Genomic DNA, 18,477 nt, shown 5'->3' on the forward strand with positions numbered 1-18,477 from the left:
CATTTGGCTGTAACCTTTATTGAAGTGACTTTTGTTTATCTTTACTGTCTATCTTGGTCAAATATGTATCTGGCTTCATCTCAGTCTCTTTCGAATAAGCATTCACTACAGCTAGGTTTCAGGAACACAATAAGGAAGGACAGCCACTTAGTTCTTTCCTTCCCCCTGAAGCAAAAGAGACTGCCTTCTCAAACTTTTTTGCTTGTTCCTTAGCAGAAGTTCATTTTTCCCCTTTATTTTTCTAAACCAGCATCTACTATGTGATCATGAATGTCTCTCAAAATAATTAAATAGAATTCTTCAAGAGCTGTTAAAATTTATGGGATGAATGAGTGGCAAACCTTTTCATGGTAGCAATGCAGAATGTGTCCTTGAAACATCCAAGTCCGCTTCTAGAGAAAAGGGATGTTTGTGTAGTCCAGTTCAAACTCAAATTTTCAAAGTAGTTTCAGCAATGGGTCAACACAGAAATGTTTGGGGGTTTTATTTTTATGCAGAAATTTCCACCAAAATTTAGTAATAGAAAGTCAATTCGGTATTTACAAAAGAGGGTATGAGGGGGGTTCCAAACTACTTCAGATGTAGCCAGGAGTAATATGAACTTTTTCCCATAAATTTACTTGTTAGTAAATTAGTACTTGTTCATACTAAACAAGATCTCAAGTCAGCCTCGTTCTGAACTTTTATAGTAGACTCAGGTTTTCTAATATAAGGACACAAATAAATTAAAACATGGGGAAAATTAAAATTGCAATTTCTTGTAAGTGAAAAGACAAAACAGAAATGATTCTCAAAATCCTCAAAGCATTTGTCTTGAGGTATATAGAGTATATACAAAAGGAAATTACCAAAATTTCATATAAAATTAAACCAAACTTCACAGATAACAATAAATAGCAATACTATTTCATTAAATGTTTATTAAATATTTCTTGTAGATACTTACAAAAGTTTTTTTTACGTACTTTATAAGGTCGTGACACGTGCTGAAGGGAGAGTTCACACACTTATTCTAAGAGATGTCAAGTTAACAGATGCAGGAGAGGTATCACTGACAGCAAAAGATTTCAGAACTCAAGCAAATCTTTTTGTGAAAGGTAAGTCAGTCATTATCATTATATCATGGTAATTGTTAATGGTTCATTCAAGATTAATCCTGGAACAGGATGTTAATATAAACCATATACCAAATTAGTAGGACCATACAGACAGTATTTGACTGACAGATAATTCTCCTGATTAAAAAACACACTTAAAATGTTTATGCTTCACGGAAGAGCTGAGGAAAGGGGGAAATACTGGAAATGTGTCAGACCTGGCAGATAAATCAGTTCATTAGGATTTCCAGGGCTTTATTGCAGACTTGAACAGTCAATTGGCATCAAGATGGCCGGCAAAAACTGGCCTTTATGGCTCCCCATGCATTTTTCTGTTCTTTGGAGTATCCAGAAACGTATGAGAGCACAACTACATCATCAGTCAACTGACACAATATCGTCTGTATACCCACTTGCACTGTTTGCAAGCTATTTATGGCTAAGAAGTCAAACACTCCACAAACTTCTAACTGATATAGTAATTCAAGAAAATTACTCCTTAAGTTTGGAGTATAACTTCAGAGTCACTGAGATCATATGGCTATAGTTCAGTTAAAGAAACTGAGTTGCAAGGCTTTGTGATAATTTGTGAGTAAAAACCCCATGGACAAGGATATCACTCAGTCTAACTTTACAGTAGGCTGAAAATAAGGAAATTAGCTAAATTAACTGAGTATGTCTGGGCATTAAAAATAATTTAAAAAAAACAAAACAATACCTTCAGCAGAGACATCTAAGAGCCTTTCTGATTATTCAGACAAAGAAAATTAGTACTGTTGTATGCAACAATTCCCTACTGGCAGAGGGCTGGCTATAGTTTAGGTATTTTCTATCAAAAAATCTATCTGTTTCTTTTAGAACCCCCAGTTGAATTTACTAAACCACTTGAGGACCAGACTGTTGAAGAAGAGGCCACTGCAATACTGGAATGCGAAGTTTCCAGGGAAAATGCAAAAGTTCAATGGTTCAAAAATGGTGAAGAAATTCATAAAACAAAGAAGTATGATATAATTTCTGATGGCAGGGTCAGAAAACTCATTATTCATGGCTGCACACTGGATGATGCAAAAACATATACTTGTAAAGTTAAAGATTTTAAGACATCCTGTTTCCTCAATGTAGAACGTAAGTCAATAAAAATTTTACGCAAAATGTTTAAGTACTATAAACTTTATATGCTAGTGTCTATGACTGACAATAATATCAATGCCAGGAATTTATTGTTCTCTACTGGAGAATTTTCTGTACTAAAAATTTTCTTTTTTCTTATAGCTATTCGTCTTGAGTTCCTGAAACCCCTAACTGATCTTGAAGTGAAAGAAAAAGAATCTGCTCGGTTTGAATGTGAAATTTCCCGTCCAGGTGTCAAGGTCAATAATAATAATACTTTTGAATCTGAGTAACTCCTTCAACTAGTGTTTTTTTTTAAAAACTGACAACTTTATTATGTTATTACAAATGAACATACAACTGAAATTTATGATGAGCATGTTAATATTAATGACCATGTTTATTTGCTCTGAAACAGGTGAAGTGGTTTAAAGATGGCATTGAAATTAGAAAAGGCAAGAAGTATGACATAATTTCCAAAGGAGCAGAACACATTCTTGTTGTCAATAAATGTGCTTTCGATGATGAAGCTGAATATGCCTGTGAAGCAAAAACAGCTCGAACTTCAGGACTACTTACAGTGATAGGTAAACACAGTGTTTTAGAATCTAAGCTGTGAACAAGTAAAAAGGGGATTTGATTAAAGGATTTAATCATCTTTTAAAAATTCTTGTTGCAGAGGAAGAGGCTGTTTTCACAAAAAATCTTCCTGATCTTGAAGTGAATGAAAATGACACTGTAAAATTGATCTGTGAAGTTTCAAAGCCTAATGCTGAAGTTACTTGGTTTAAAGGAGATGAGGAGGTGCCTGATGGTGCTAGATTTGAACATATTTCTGATGGCCGAAAGAGAATTCTTCTCATACATAATGCTCATCCTGAGGATGCTGGCAAATATACTTGCAAGCTCCCAAGCTCTAGTACAACAGGAAAACTTACTGTACATGGTAAGAGAGTTACTTTGGTGGCCTTGCTTTCTGAACAAACAAACAAAACAAACAGTAAGAGTACACAACTTGGTTTATTCTCTTCATAAGTAAAAACATGACATAAATTAATATATATCTACAAAACTTTTTTCTTTCAGAACTTACACCACAGTTTCTTACCAGACCACAAAATCTTGAGGTTCTTGAAGGAGACAAAGCTGAATTTGTCTGTTCAGTATCCAAAGAGGCGATTTCGGTACAGTGGCTGAGGGATGACACAGTCCTGGAGCCTGGTGATAAGTATGACATCATTTCAGATGGCAAAAAGAGAACACTTGTAGTTAAAGACTCTATTCTAGGAGATACAGGAAAGTATACTGTCACGGTTGGCGAAGCTAAAGCTACAGCGCGTTTAACAGTGATTGGTAAGGTTTATTTTATCAATGTGCAGGTGCATATTTTGTTGAATTCCTTATACTACATGGTGTTCTATTTCTTCTTTTTCCTCAATTTCAGAAAAACTCAGGATTATAACTCCCCTTAAGGACCAAGAAGTTAGTGAGGGTCAAGAAATAATCTTCAACTGTGAAGTCAATAAAGAAGGTGCCAAAGAGAAGTGGTACAAAAATGATGAGGCAATATTTGATAGTGCAAAATACATTATTGTTCATAAGGATTTAGTTTACACTCTCAGAATCAGAGATGCACAGCTGAAAGATCAAGCTACCTACACCATTGCACTGTCAAACCAGAGAGGTGAACATGTCAAAAGCTTTGCTGCTTTAACTGTGTTAGGTAAATAACTTGCACTGTATTAAAATTATTTCACCACCTTACATTCAATTTCACATTATGATCATGATGATGTAAATTAATCACTTTGGGGTTTTTGTCTTAACAGAGGAGGATCTCAGAATTGTTGAGCCCCTTGAAGACATTGAGACAATGGAAAAGAAAACTGTCACATTCTGGTGTAAAGTCAATCGCCTTAATGCAACCCTCAAATGGACAAAGAATGGTGAAGAGATCACATTCGACAGGCGCATTTTGTACAAAATTGATAAATACAAACACTCACTCATCATTAAAGACTGTGGGTTTATAGATGAAGGTGAGTACACTGTCACTGCTGGACAAGACAAATCCGTTGCAGAGCTTCTCATCACAGAAGCGCCAGCAGACTTCATCGAACATCTTCGGGACCAGACCGTCACAGAATTTGATGATGCTGTCTTTACATGCCAACTTTCCAAAGAGAAAGCCAGTGTAAGATGGTACAGAAATGGAAGAGAGATAAAAGAAGGCAAAAAGTATGTACATTTTTTTATGCCTGTTAATATGCTAGACATGCTTGCTTCACTTTGTTACCTTGTCTGGAAACTAAAATGCTGCTTACTTACTCCCCCATAAAGATACCAGTTTGAAAAAGATGGAAATCTGCACAGATTAATCATTAAAGACTGCAGACTAGACGATGAGTGTGAATATTCTTGTGGCGTAGATGACAGGAAATCTAGGGCAAGACTTTTTGTTGAAGGTATGTGTAAAATCAAACAGGACTTATTTCTTCATTATTTACTCATAATAGAGACAATACATAAATAACATCAAATGAATTGACATTTATTTCAGAAATCCCTGTTGAGATCATCCGACCACCACAAGATATTTATGAACCTCCTGGTACAGATGTCATCTTCATGGCTGAGTTGAACAAAGATGGTGTGGAGGTCAAGTGGTTGAGAAACAATATGATTATTGTCCAAGGTGACAAACATCAGATGATGAGTGAAGGAAAGGTCCACAGGCTGCAGGTGTGCGATATAAAGCCCCGTGACCAAGGGGAATACAGATTTATTGCCAAAGATAAGGAAGCTAGAGCTAAGCTTGAATTAGCTGGTAAGATGCTTGCTTTGTGTTTCTTTTATAAAATCTTAGGTTAGTGAGTTAACTAAATTGACTTTTCTTCTTTCAAAGAGTTGAATTAAAATGAATACACAATCAGGCTAAGATAAAAGTCTGTAAACTCTATGAATTATAATTCAAGCAACAAACATTTTCTATTCTTCCACCTTGATCCAAATGCTGAGCAAAAATACAGGTTACTTTTCAGTGTCTATACGAAGAGCATGAACTGAACTTAAAGGAAACAGAACCTTTTCATTAGGTCTCCACAGATCTAAACCATGAAAATGATTTGGCCTACTCACTTCTGTCATATAAAACATTTAATTCCTAATTTTTCTGTTTTACAGGATCAGGCCAGTGATCCTCCCTTTATAGGAGGACACAGTACATGCCAGCCAGACTGAGCTTATTTCTATATCAATCCAATAAGTGTATTGAGGATTTGCTCAGAATTCATACAACAGCTCCTTCAATTTTCTATGTTAGCTTCTATACAACAACTCCTTTAATTTTCTATGTTAGCTGACTAAAAATACATCTTTTTTAAAGAAAAAAATATGTAAGTACTTATTTGTCACATTCATCCACCGTAGCTGCACCCAGAATCAAGACTGGTGACCAAAACCTTGTGGTTGATGTTGGGAAGCCTTTAACTATGACTGTTCCATATGATGCCTACCCAAGAGCAGAAGCTGAATGGTTGAAAGGGGAGGAAAATCTGCCCACAACAACTGTTGATACGACAACTGACTGTACTACCTTCAAAATTTATGAAGCAAAGAAATCAGATAAGGGAAGGTACAAGGTTATACTTCGAAACAAACATGGCCAGGCAGAAGCATTCATCAATGTAGAGGTCATTGGTAAATACTCCTATTATTAAAACCTTACTTACATTTATTTAAGCCAGAAGAAAAAAAAAAAAAGAGAGATACAATGCCCTAAACTATTGTCATATTTCTACTAGATGTTCCAGGTCCAGTTAGAAACTTGGAAGTCACTGAAATTTATGATGGTGAAGTTGGCCTTGCCTGGCAAGAACCAGAAAGTGATGGTGGAAGTAAAATAATAGGCTATGTTGTTGAAAGACGTGATATCAAGCGCAAAACCTGGATTATGGTTACTGATCGTGCTGAAAATTGTGAATACACTGTTACTGGACTACAAAAAGGAGGTGTTGAGTACCTCTTCCGTGTTAGTGCACGGAACAGAGTGGGCACTGGTGAGCCCGTCGAAACAGATACACCTGTGGAAGCTAAGAGCAAATTTGGTGAGCAGTAGTTATGAAAAATTCAGTGTTTGGTGACAGTGTAAGCAAAGCAGTACAAACTCGAACAGTAAGTAAAACCCACGTACATTGTTCTTCTTTTTTCCCCCTAAAATAAAATGCAGATGTTCCTGGACCTCCTCAGAATGTAGAAGTTACCGACGTGAACAGATTTGGAGCTACACTTACCTGGGAACCACCTGAGTATGATGGAGGATCTCCAATCACTGGCTACGTTATTGAACTGCGTAACAGAGCTTCCATCAAATGGGAGCCAACTATGACCACTGGAGCTGATGAACTGTCAGCCATCCTGACTGATGTGGTGGAAAATGAAGAATATTTCTTCAGAGTAAGAGCTCAAAACATGGTTGGAGTTGGCAAACCAAGTCCTGCTACACGTGCAGTAAAAATTATGGACCCAATCAGTAAGTATGCAAATGCTGATTGTGACTGCATTATGAGACAGGGACATTTTGGCTCTTTTTATATTATGTGTGCGCCCTCTGGTTCAATAAAAAATCCAAATATTTTTTCTCTGAAAATAGAATCCAATAAAAAAGAAAAAAAGTTTTAAAAAAAGCCATGCAATGGTTTAAAAAATAGTACTTTAAGGTATAGATGGCTGATATGCAAACCCATGCTCCTTTATAAGTTGCAAAAACCATTTTTCTCTCAAATTATTTTCAGAGAGACCAAGTCCTCCCATTAACCTTGATCATTCAGATCAAACTAAGTCATCAGTGCAGCTCACATGGGAACCTCCTCTCGATGATGGAGGAAGTCCAGTCTTAGGCTATATTGTTGAAAGGCAAGAAGAAGGAACAGACAAGTGGATTCGCTGTAACCCAAAATTAGTACCTGCTCTTACTTTTAAGGTAAGATGTTCTGTTCATCAACAAAATAATCAAAATGTGCAGATCATCTTTAATATGAGTTACAAAATTATTATTTGTGTTGCTTAGGTTACTGGATTGAAACCAGGATCCAGTTATTACTACAGAGTCTCAGCAGAAAATGCAGCTGGTGTGTCAGACCCAGCAGAGGCTATTGGACCATTAACTGCAGATGATACTTTTGGTAAGCCATAAGCTATTTATTAAAGACAATTAATGAGATAAGGCACACAAGTAACATGCATCTTGTGAGTAATATGTATATTTTCACCAAATAACTACTGTGCCAACTAGTATAAAGAGCCTTAGGCTTTTGAGCTTCTGAGCTGTTTCTCCTCTGTTATGAATTATGCAGATAATTAGCTGTACTATTAGAGACAGACCTGTTAGGTTGCCTAAAGAACATTCTTCCTTATATGTAACCTGAACTTCTCCTGTGTAAGTTTAAACCCATTACTCCTTTTCCTATCACTACAGTCCCTGACGAAGAGTCCCTCCCCAGCATCCCTATAGGCCCCCTTCAGATAGTGGAAGGCTGCTATGAGGTCTCCACGCAGCCTTCTCTTCTCCAGGGTGAACAGCTCCAACTTTCTCAGCCTGTCTTCATATGTGAGGTGCTCCAGCCCCCTGATCATCCTTGTGGCCCTCCTCTGGACTTGTTCCAGCAGTTCCATGTCCTTCTTATGCCAAGGACACCGGAACTGTACACAGTGCTCCACTTTGTGCACAGTTTGGGCCTGGAGCAAGCAGTCCGGCTTCTTGTCAACTTCCCTGATATCTTTTAGTCTCCTCATAGCCTCCAGCAGCTCAGCCACCTGCTGCAGGAGTACCTCCAGCAGGGCATAACGAATGCAGCCCTGTCCATTGTGCACCCTCGCCTCAGGAGACCAGTGCAGGCACTTTCTGCACCCTGAGCTCTGTGCTGCAGTCTCCCCTCTCACCGTCCCTGTCTGTGTGCCGACGCTGCCACTGCCGGGGCCGCCAGAGCAGAGCTCCCAAACGGGGCCCTGGCTCCTGAGGCGAGTGATCACCACCCCAGTAGAGCTGGAGCACAAACTGCCCCGTTTGCCACGCTCCCTGGGGCGAGTTTTACCCACTCAGGGCGGTGCCAGGAAGGCCCCCTATGAGTTGCAGCTCACACCAGCAAAGCTGCTGGCTCCTGGGCAAGGCCTGGCGAGGGCTTGAAGCTCTTGCGGTGGCTCGTGTTGCTCAGAATTGCGGCTCCTGAGCGCGGTGTTTCCACTTGCCCCAGTTTTGAAGGCTCCTGTCTGAAGATACCTTGGAAAAAAATAAAATAAATAAAATAAGCCATTTCAGAATATCCGAAAAGATTTCACCAAATCAATTTTGTGCTTTTTCCAGTTGGACCTACAATGGACCTAAGTGCATTTAAAGACGGGCTGGAAGTTATTGTTCCGGAGCCAATCAAGATCCGTGTTCCTATCACTGGCTACCCTGTGCCAACTGCCACATGGTCTTTTGGTGACCAAGTCTTAGAAGAGGGTGATCGTGTAACAATGAAAACAACTGCCTCCTTTGCAGAACTCATAATTACTCCAAGTGAACGTCCAGACAAGGGAATTTATTCCTTAACGTTAGAAAACCCTGTGTCATCTGTTTCAGGAGAAATTAACGTTAATGTCATCGGTAAGTGGACATGTATATATTCTAGGAATAACATTCGCTATTTATATTGCTAAAATATATTTAGGTTAATAATGTGAAATCACACAGCTTTCAATATACCACATATATTAAAATATAACTAAAACCTAGAAATCCATCATCAAAAAGATCCTCTTTTCTGATTTTCAATATCCAAGTTTGCTGTTAAGGAAGCATGACTAAGAAGAGTAAATCTTCTGGCAGACAGATTACATAAAGATCATCTGTCAGATTCTGATTACAAAATAATTAATACAATTTCTATGGTTTCTAGCTCGTCCAAGTGCACCAAGAGAACTCAAAGTTTTAGACATAATCAGGAACACAGTACAGTTGTCATGGGAACCTCCAGAAGATGATGGTGGAAGTCCAGTTACTGGCTATATAATTGAAAAACGTGAAGTAAGCCGGAAAACATGGAGCAAAGTAAGTTCATTCTTTTTCATGTCAATTTCTATTTGCCATATTGTTTCCACATGTGCTACTGAATTTTATGTCTCATTTTGGTAATTGCCCTTTGGAAATACATTTTAGAAACACATTGGATCCTTCCTTCTCTCTAGGTTATGGATCATGTTGTTGACCAAGAGTTCACTGTACCTGACCTCATCCAAGGAAAAGAATATTTGTTCAGAGTTTCTGCATGCAATAAATGTGGCCCAGGAGAACCTGCATATATTGATGAACCAGTAAATATGTCAGCACCAGCAAGTAAGTCAACTGTTTCACATTGCTGCTGATTTTCTGTTTCTGAAATCTTGTTGATTTTCTTTAAAATAAAATGTAAAAAACCAAACAAAAAAACCACATAAAAAACAAAAAAAGAAACCACCCAAAAAAAAAACAACCTTCTTTGGACTGTTTTCTAAGACCCCATTTGTTTTTAATTTTTAATAGCGGTGCCTGATCCACCAGAGAATGTTAAATGGAGGAACCCAACATCAAAAGGAATCTTCCTAACATGGGAGCCTCCTAAATATGATGGTGGTGCCCGCATTAAAGGTTATCTGGTAGAAAAATCTCAGCGTGGTACAGACAAGTGGGAGACTTGTGGGGAACCTGTTGTTGAAACAAAGTAAGTAAATTAACATCAGAAGATATATCCTTTAAACTAACTGTGTATCCTCACCATTTTAAATATCTGGATTTTTTTTGTTTGTTTAACAAACAGGATGGAAGTAACAAAACTCAAGGAAGGAGAGTGGTATGCATATCGGGTTAAGGCTTTGAACAGAATAGGAGCTAGCAAGCCAAGTAAGCCAACAGATGATATTCAAGCCATTGATGCAAAAGGTAATTACTTCAATGACTGAATTACAATAGCTGCTTTATTTTACTAATCTCTGAAATACTGTTTCTATAACAATGATTTTATTTTCTCCTAAATCAGAGGCTCCAGAAATTTTCTTAGATGTGAAGCTTCTTGCTGGACTTACAGTGAAAGCTGGAACTAAAATTGAGCTGCCAGCTAAAGTGGTTGGAAAGCCTGAGCCTCAGATTACTTGGACCAAGGCTGACAAAATTTTGAGGCCTGATGACAGAATCACCATTGAAACCAAACCTAATCATTCTACAGTCACTATTACAGACAGCAAGAGGAGTGACAGTGGAACCTATATTATAGAAGCTGTAAATACCAGTGGACGTGCTACTGCTGTTGTTGAAGTTAATGTTCTTGGTATGCATGTATTTTATGTTGTTTATAAAAATCATTAGTAATGTCCTGAGGTATGTAAGCAGAAGATTAACATTCATATCTTGTCCTCTACAGATAAACCTGGGCCACCAGCTGCATTTGATGTATCAGAAATCACAAATGAATCCTGTCTTCTGACGTGGAATCCTCCACGAGATGATGGGGGTTCTAAAATTACCAACTATGTCCTTGAGAAAAGAGCTACAGACAGTGAAATATGGCACAAGTTGTCATCAACTATAAAGGATACAAATTTCAGAGCTACCAATTTAACTCCTCGTAAAGAATATGTGTTCCGAGTCAGTGCCGAGAACATGTATGGTATTGGGGAGCCAGTAGAGTGTAGCCCCATCATTGCAAAATATTCATTTGGTTAGTTGATTAAATTGTTAAATTTTTACTTTTTTTTTTCGGGGGGGGGGGGGAGGGGTGGTTGTGGTGTGGAAGAAAGCATATATCAATGACTTTGGGGGTTGTTTTTTATTAATTTGCACAGATCCACCAGGCCCTCCAACAGGTCTCAAGCCTACAGAAGTCACCAAAGACTCAGTCACACTAACATGGAATGAACCAGATGAAGATGGTGGCAGCCCCATAACTGGATATTGGGTTGAAAGATATGATCCTGAGCAGGATAAATGGATAAAATGCAATAAAATGCCAGTGAAAGATACAATATTCAAGTAAGACTATAGTCAGTTTAGTCTGAAATAGGTCACAGAGACATAAAAATGTACTACAAGCCTTTTAAATGAGTTTTATGTTGACTTGATCTTTTTTCCTTGCTTCCATGTGTTCAGAACAAGCTAACACAGAATCATAGAATCATAGAATGGTTCAGGTTGTAAAGGCCCTCAAGATCATCTAGTTCCAATCCACTGCCATGGGGAAGGACACCTCACCCTAGACCATGTCTCCCAAAGCTTTGTCCAACCTGACCTTGGACACTGCCAGGGATGGAGCATTTACCACTTCTTTGGGCAACCTGTTCCAGTGCCTCACCACCCTCACAGTAAAGAAGTTCTTCCTTCTATGTAACCTGAACTTCACCTGTTTCAGTTGAAACCAATTACCCCTTGTCCTATCACTACGGTCCTTGATGAAGAGTCCCTCTCCGGCATCCTTTGTAGGCCCCTTTTAGGTATTGGAAGGCTGCTATGAGGTCTCCACACAGCCTTCTCTTCTCCAGGCTGAATAGCCCCAATTTTTTCAGCCTGTCTTCATACAGGAGGTGCTCCAGGCCACGGATCATCCTTGTGGCCCTCTTCTGGACTTCATCAGCTTCATTTCCTTCTTTTGTTAAGGACACCAGACCTGCACACAGCACTCCAAGTGGAGTCTCACAAGAGCATCTGGTGACTTACTTGTTTTGATAATCAATTTTTAAGAAGAATGTCTTTACAGAAGAATAAATTATCTGTCTTTTTTTTAAAGTATGCTTAATAACTTCTGTCCTACACGATAATTCATAAAACATTCTAGAATAGTAAACATACCTGTCTCAAGTATCAGTTTGCCAAAACCCTAGGATTTGTTTTCTCCTGATACTTGTATTAACTAAAAACCATGGAAAATGCAAAAATGAAAGATGGCTCTCAAACCGTAGGTTTCTGTGTCATGGCACACAATTTTGGTGTTGACGATATACCTATTTTGAATGTTCACAATTTCATAAAACATTAGCAGTAATTTGGGTATTTTCAGATTTTCCAGGTGAACTGTAGTTTAAAGAGTAGAGAGAATAATGTCTTAGGCACAAGTTAATGTGTAGATTTGATTTAATCAAACTTAATTTTTATTTCCAGAGTTAAAGGTCTTACGAATAAGAAGAAATATAAGTTCCGTGTCTTGGCAGAGAATCTTGCAGGACCTGGAAAACCAAGCAAGGAAACAGAGCCAATCTTAGTGAAAGACCCAATTGGTATAATAAATACATTTTTTATGGTTTAGTTTAACAAAAACAAAAAAAATATATTTAATTTCTATCATGCAATTAATATTGGACTTCTGTCTAGATCCACCATGGCCTCCTGGAAAGCCAACTGTGAAAGATGTTGGCAAGACATCATTATCCCTTAGCTGGACAAAACCAGAACATGATGGAGGGGCAAAGATCGAATCTTATGTCATTGAACTATTAAAGACTGGAACAGATGAGTGGGTGAGACTGGCTGAAGGAGTTCCCACAACTGAACACTTCCTTAAAGGGCTTATGGAGAAACAAGAATATTCATTCCGTGTAAGAGCTGTGAATAAGGCTGGCGAGAGTGAGCCCAGTGAACCCAGTGACCCTGTGCTGTGCAAGGAGAGGCTCTGTAAGTATTGTTTCAGAACATGCTGCTGCTCCAAATACACTATATAAGAGCCATGTCTGCTTGTCTCTGTAGATACCAAGTGAACTCCTGGAAGGCTTATAAAATATTAAAATTTGTTCTGCTTCACCTAAAAAAATACTAAATTTTAATAGTATGTATTCCGTGTCTTACAATACGCTAACCTGTTTTATTTTCTTGTTATATTTTACAGATCCTCCTTCACCACCTCGGTGGCTTGAGGTTATTAATATTACTAAAAACACAGCAGATCTTAAATGGACAGTACCAGAGAAGGATGGAGGTTCCCCAATTACCAACTACATTGTTGAAAAGAGAGATGTAAGGCGTAAAGGCTGGCAGACAGTTGATACAACGGTGAAAGATACCAAATACACAGTGAGCCCACTGACTGAAGGCTCATTGTATGTGTTCCGTGTGGCTGCTGAAAATGCCATTGGACAGAGTGACTATTGTGAAATAGAAGATTCAGTGCTTGCTAAAGATACTTTCAGTAAGTTTGAGATTTGCTTACCAAGTGATCTGTAGAAACAGCTCACATGTTGGATTCTTATTCTAATCTGTGTATTTTTTTCTTTAGCAACTCCTGGGCCTCCATATGCTCTTACAATAGTTGAAGTGACAAAAGGTCATGTGGATTTGAAATGGGAACCACCTAAGAATGATGGTGGCAGACCAATTCAAAGGTAAGTTTTAAGTTTGTGCAGTGTTTCCTATAGATTAAGATATTTTAATGAATCAATATGTTTCTTTCAAAATGTTTAAATTTTAAATGGACATTTTTAATATGAAAAAGAGATGGATGAATGTAAAAGAAAAGCCATATGGTCAAAGCAATTAAGGGTTTGATTTTAAAATGTGGAAATTATGTAAGTATAAATAACCTAATGTGAATGAACAATGAATGTTTGTCAATGTCCTCGAAACATCTAATCAGATTAAATTGAACTATATATAAAATATAAAAAAAATTAATGAAACTGTAGTCTCCAGTTCCTCCAGAGCTGTAGCCACTTAAATCCATCTACCAAGTAATATTGTTACATTTTTCTTCTGCCTTAGTTTCTCATTCAACCTGCATACACTGGGCTAAGATGAAGCTTCATCACTTTTCTGTTCGTTCTCCTCTTTATCACACTTTTCAAGGGTTTAGACTGTTGAAAACGGTCCAAAACGAGACTGGTTTACTCCTTTGGGTTGCTTCTAACTTGTTTTTCTTTGGTTTCTAAACTATCTGTCCTCTGAAATTCACCTTGAATTACAGTTAGATTTTTCCTCTTTATATTTTCATTCTTCTTCTCCTTCACAATCACAGTAAGCATGTCTTAAACAGACAACTACAGAGATCTGTCTGAAACACTAGAAGTCACTTTATTTGCATTTCCTATAGTTTATTACAGCAGAATGTTAACAACTGAGTGACTTACAGATAAATAATATCTACAAATATTCTCAGTGGACTAATCCCTGAGATCCAAACTAGCAAAGACACAAGTATAGCTTGGAGATTCTTTTATATCTGCAGCTCTCTAAAACCTGAGAACACGGCAGAAGTTCAAGAATTGTTTTTTACAATTGTGTTTGTCAGTAATATCAGCCCCATTACATCCAAGACCTACCAGGGCTTAAGGGGCTGAAATGTGAAGTAAAGTCCACTGTGACTCTCTCAACTTTTTTTTCCATTGTCTAAACTATTTTAATCTCTATCTCTTTTATTGAGCAAGAAGTCTGAAGTGTTCATATTGCAAGTGCCTCATAGTATTTTCCCCAATTTATTCAGATATGTTATTGAAAAGAAAGAAAAACTAGCCACTCGCTGGGTAAAAGCTGGCAAGACAGCAGGTCCAGACTGCAATTTCAGAGTGACTGATGTCATTGAAGGTACAGATGTACAGTTCCAGGTTCGTGCAGAAAATGAAGCTGGCTGTGGTCACCCCAGTGAACCAACAGACCTCATTCATATTGAAGATCCAACAAGTAAGTAATATGCAGTGTATTATAGAAGCAAAGTACTGTGTAGAACAGATATTATGGAAGAAAAATTACACAATTCTTTTCTATATCTGCAGGTCCTCCTTCACCTCCTCAGGATTTACATGTCACAGATGCAGGTCGAAAGCATATTTGCATTGCATGGAAACCACCTGAGAAGAATGGTGGAAGCCCTATTATTGGGTATAATGTTGAGATGTGCGAAGCAGGAACAGAAAAATGGATGAGGATCAATTCTCGTCCAATAAAAGACCTAAAATGTAAAGTGGAGGAAGGTGTTGTTCCAGACAAAGAGTATGTGCTGAGAGTCAGAGCAGTCAATGCTGTTGGAGCTAGTGAGCCATCAGACATCTCAGAAAAAGTTGTTGCCAAGGACCCAGACTGTAAGAATAGATTCTGTTTGGGGTTTTTTGTCGGATCTGCATAACTGAAAAAGGAAGGTGTTTGGCAACTTTTTAGTAATATTATACTTACTTTTACAGGTAATCCAACCATTGATCTACAAACTCGTGACATTGTTGTTGTTAAAGGACAGAAATTAAGTATCCCTGTACCCTTCAGAGCTGTTCCATCGCCAACTATCACATGGCACAAAGATGGCAAAGAGTTGAAAGCTGGTGACAGAACAACAATGAAGAGTGATTACACCTCTGCGTTGCTTGAAGTCATAGACAGTGTTCATCCTGATGCTGGTGTTTATACCATCACATTGGAGAACAAGCTGGCATCAACAACTGGTTCAGTCAATGTCAAAGTCATAGGTAACTAGGCTTCTTATCTTCTTATCACTTGAGCCCTGCAGGTGACAGAAAAAAGGACTAGAAAAAACCCTTTTCTGTCATGTGGAGAAGTCACTTCAACTCAGACACACATAGATTGCCATAAAGGTATTAATGCTACAAAATCCCACAAAGAAACCCCAAGACTTTACACCAAATTGGTCTAACTACTCAGTGGCTGCTTAAAGCCAAATTATTATGAATAGTCATCTTACAAATATGAAAATGCCTATAAGAATTCTGAATATTTTTCACCTCTAGGAGCATAATTTCATATATATATAGTGTGTAGCCAACACTTGTGGGTTTGGTCTTCTTTCTGCAAAGCAAAGAAATGCAATGCAATATCATATTTGTAGGAATACAGTTTCCCATCTATTTAGGTTTATTATTCTTATTTAAAACAGGTCCACCTGGACAGTGTAAAGACATTAAGGCAAGCGAAGTAACTAAGAATTCTTGCAAAATATCCTGGGAACCTCCAGACTTTGATGGTGGCACTCCTATTCTGCATTATGTTCTGGAGCGCAGAGAAGCTGGTCGTAGAACATACATCCCTGTTATGTCTGGTGAAAATAAGCTTTCATGGCAAGTCAAAGATCTTATCCCAAACAGTGAATATTATTTCCGTGTTAAAGCTGTCAATAAGATTGGAGGAGGTGAATATCTTGAACTAAGAAACCCAATCATTGCAGAAGACCCGAAACGTAAGATTTTTTTACTACTAATCACCAAATTGAGTTTTAACTAAAATCTTTTAACTTTCTTTTCTCATATAATCCCTCTTTTGCTCCTCTTCCACAGAGCCTCCAGATCCTCCTGTTGACCTTGAAGTCCATAATCCAACATCAAAATCCATAACACTTACATGGAAACCACCCCTGTTTGATGGTGGAAGCAAGATTATGGGCTACATAATAGAAAAGCTCGCTAAGGGCAAGGAGAGGTGGGAGAGGTGCAATGACTATCTGGTGCCTCTGTTAACTTATCCAGTGAAAGGTCTTGAGGAAGGAAAGGAATATCAGTTTCGTGTTCGTGCTGAGAATGCTGCTGGCATTAGTGAGCCTTCTCGGATTACTCCTTTTGTGAAAGCTGTGGATCCTATTGGTACGAATTGCTCATTTGATTGTTTGTAGTAGTTGCCATACATGCTTGAATACATTGGAATATTCTACTCACCATTTATTATTCTGTGTTATTACAGAGGCTCCAAAAGTCTTCCTCGCTGCAAACCTACAGTCTGGCCTTGAGGTGAAAAGAGGTGATGAGATCATACTTGAGGCACATATTGCAGGGTCACCTTATCCATCTATCACTTGGCTGAGGAATGATGAAGTTGTCACACCAGAGGAAATCAAAAAGAGAGTACCAGCATATACAAGGAAGAAGAAGGATGAAGCTGAAGAAGAGAAACCTTTCCAGCTTTCACTGCCAGAACGTATGAGTATTGACAACCACAAAGAAGGAGAGTCTATACTATCAGTTCGTGACTCCATCAGAGCTGACCATGGCACATTTACAATTAAAGTGGAAAATGATCACGGTGTTGCGAAAGCCTCATGTGAAGTCAATGTTTTAGGTATATTATGAATATCCTTAAAAACACTAAGTTGTTCAGAGTATTGGGTAAGAATTGCACAAGATGATTACTCATAATTTTTATTGCTTTATCAACAGATACACCTGGGCCTCCAATCAACTTCGTATTTGAAGATGTCAGGAAAAATTCTGTCATTTGCAAGTGGGAGCCTCCCCTTGATGATGGTGGAAGTGAAATCCTAAATTATGTACTGGAGAAGAAAGACAATACCAAAGCTGAAATGGGCTGGGTCACTGTCAGTTCAACACTCAGGCATTGCAAATTCCATGTAACAAAACTGATTGAAGGAAAAGAATATCTCTTCCGTGTATTTGCTGAAAATAGAGTTGGATCAGGGCCACCATGTGTTTCAAAACCAATGACAGCAAAAGATCCTTTCTGTAAGTTTTAGTTTTGAAATACAACCTTTTCAGAAAACCAGTGTAAAACTACACAGACTCTTAGAATACTCAGCTTCATCTATGTGAATGTTTCCCACAAGAAGTTTGAGCAATATAATTATTATTTATTGCATATTTTAAACCATTGAAATAAAGGGAAATATTGAAAACAATCTATTTTCATGGATAAGGGAATAAGAATGGCAATCACCGTCTTAAAACTTCACACTTAAAACCCTGACATTTGAATAGTGACATTCTCTGTATTCAGTAAACTAATATTCTTACAAAAAGAGAGAACCAGTGATCACTGATTGCAGTTAGAAATCAAAGTTCCCAAGAAAGAGAGTAGAAGACCTATGAATTACTTAAAATTAGTAATTTCTCATATCTGTTCTCTCTTAGCTTCGAGTAAGCTCTGGGAAAGACAAGAATGATGACAACATTACAATTCTTTTTTTTCAGCTCCACCAGATCCACCTAATAAGCCCGATGTGGAGGATGTTACCAGCAACAGTATGTTGGTTAAATGGAATGAACCAAAAGACAATGGCAGCCCAATCATAGGATATTGGATTGAAAAACGTGAAATTAATAGTACTCACTGGGCTCGGGTCAACAGGAGCCTTGTGAATGCTCTGGAAATAAAAGTTGACGGACTATTGGAAGGTTTAACCTACATCTTTAGAGTATGTGCTGAAAATGCAGCTGGTCCTGGGAAATTTAGTCCCCCATCAGATCCAAAAACTGCACAGGACCCAATAAGTAAGTAGCTTAGCAGAAGCTAATAGCAGACAGAAGACAGAGCAGGATCCACCTTAAACCT

The 18,477-nt window shown here is 38.1% G+C and overlaps 1 protein-coding gene across 5 annotated transcripts in view; it reads left to right on the forward strand.

Moving 5' to 3' along the window:
* TTN (titin) overlaps positions 1-18,477 on the forward strand; it is a 247,435-nt gene that overhangs the window by 152,716 nt on the left and 76,242 nt on the right. For all 5 annotated transcript variants that reach the window (XM_065670238.1, XM_065670240.1, XM_065670239.1 and 2 more), the window contains 35 exons: positions 974-1,097; positions 1,956-2,222; positions 2,370-2,467; positions 2,626-2,794; positions 2,887-3,153; positions 3,294-3,560; positions 3,652-3,930; positions 4,037-4,445; positions 4,548-4,672; positions 4,768-5,034; positions 5,637-5,906; positions 6,011-6,313; positions 6,436-6,738; positions 7,001-7,188; positions 7,276-7,390; positions 8,569-8,853; positions 9,146-9,297; positions 9,435-9,582; positions 9,769-9,946; positions 10,043-10,164; positions 10,262-10,549; positions 10,643-10,939; positions 11,064-11,250; positions 12,373-12,488; positions 12,583-12,882; positions 13,094-13,393; positions 13,481-13,586; positions 14,681-14,877; positions 14,970-15,275; positions 15,375-15,653; positions 16,079-16,378; positions 16,476-16,778; positions 16,876-17,250; positions 17,349-17,651; positions 18,117-18,416. In XM_065670238.1, the coding sequence (XP_065526310.1) occupies positions 974-1,097; positions 1,956-2,222; positions 2,370-2,467; positions 2,626-2,794; positions 2,887-3,153; positions 3,294-3,560; positions 3,652-3,930; positions 4,037-4,445; positions 4,548-4,672; positions 4,768-5,034; positions 5,637-5,906; positions 6,011-6,313; positions 6,436-6,738; positions 7,001-7,188; positions 7,276-7,390; positions 8,569-8,853; positions 9,146-9,297; positions 9,435-9,582; positions 9,769-9,946; positions 10,043-10,164; positions 10,262-10,549; positions 10,643-10,939; positions 11,064-11,250; positions 12,373-12,488; positions 12,583-12,882; positions 13,094-13,393; positions 13,481-13,586; positions 14,681-14,877; positions 14,970-15,275; positions 15,375-15,653; positions 16,079-16,378; positions 16,476-16,778; positions 16,876-17,250; positions 17,349-17,651; positions 18,117-18,416 (8,293 nt within the window). The remainder of the gene's footprint in view (positions 1-973; positions 1,098-1,955; positions 2,223-2,369; positions 2,468-2,625; positions 2,795-2,886; positions 3,154-3,293; positions 3,561-3,651; positions 3,931-4,036; positions 4,446-4,547; positions 4,673-4,767; positions 5,035-5,636; positions 5,907-6,010; positions 6,314-6,435; positions 6,739-7,000; positions 7,189-7,275; positions 7,391-8,568; positions 8,854-9,145; positions 9,298-9,434; positions 9,583-9,768; positions 9,947-10,042; positions 10,165-10,261; positions 10,550-10,642; positions 10,940-11,063; positions 11,251-12,372; positions 12,489-12,582; positions 12,883-13,093; positions 13,394-13,480; positions 13,587-14,680; positions 14,878-14,969; positions 15,276-15,374; positions 15,654-16,078; positions 16,379-16,475; positions 16,779-16,875; positions 17,251-17,348; positions 17,652-18,116; positions 18,417-18,477) is intronic.

Source organism: Lathamus discolor, chromosome 3 (genome assembly GCF_037157495.1).
Source record: "Lathamus discolor isolate bLatDis1 chromosome 3, bLatDis1.hap1, whole genome shotgun sequence".
In the NCBI taxonomy this organism is placed as follows: domain Eukaryota; kingdom Metazoa; phylum Chordata; class Aves; order Psittaciformes; family Psittacidae; genus Lathamus; species Lathamus discolor.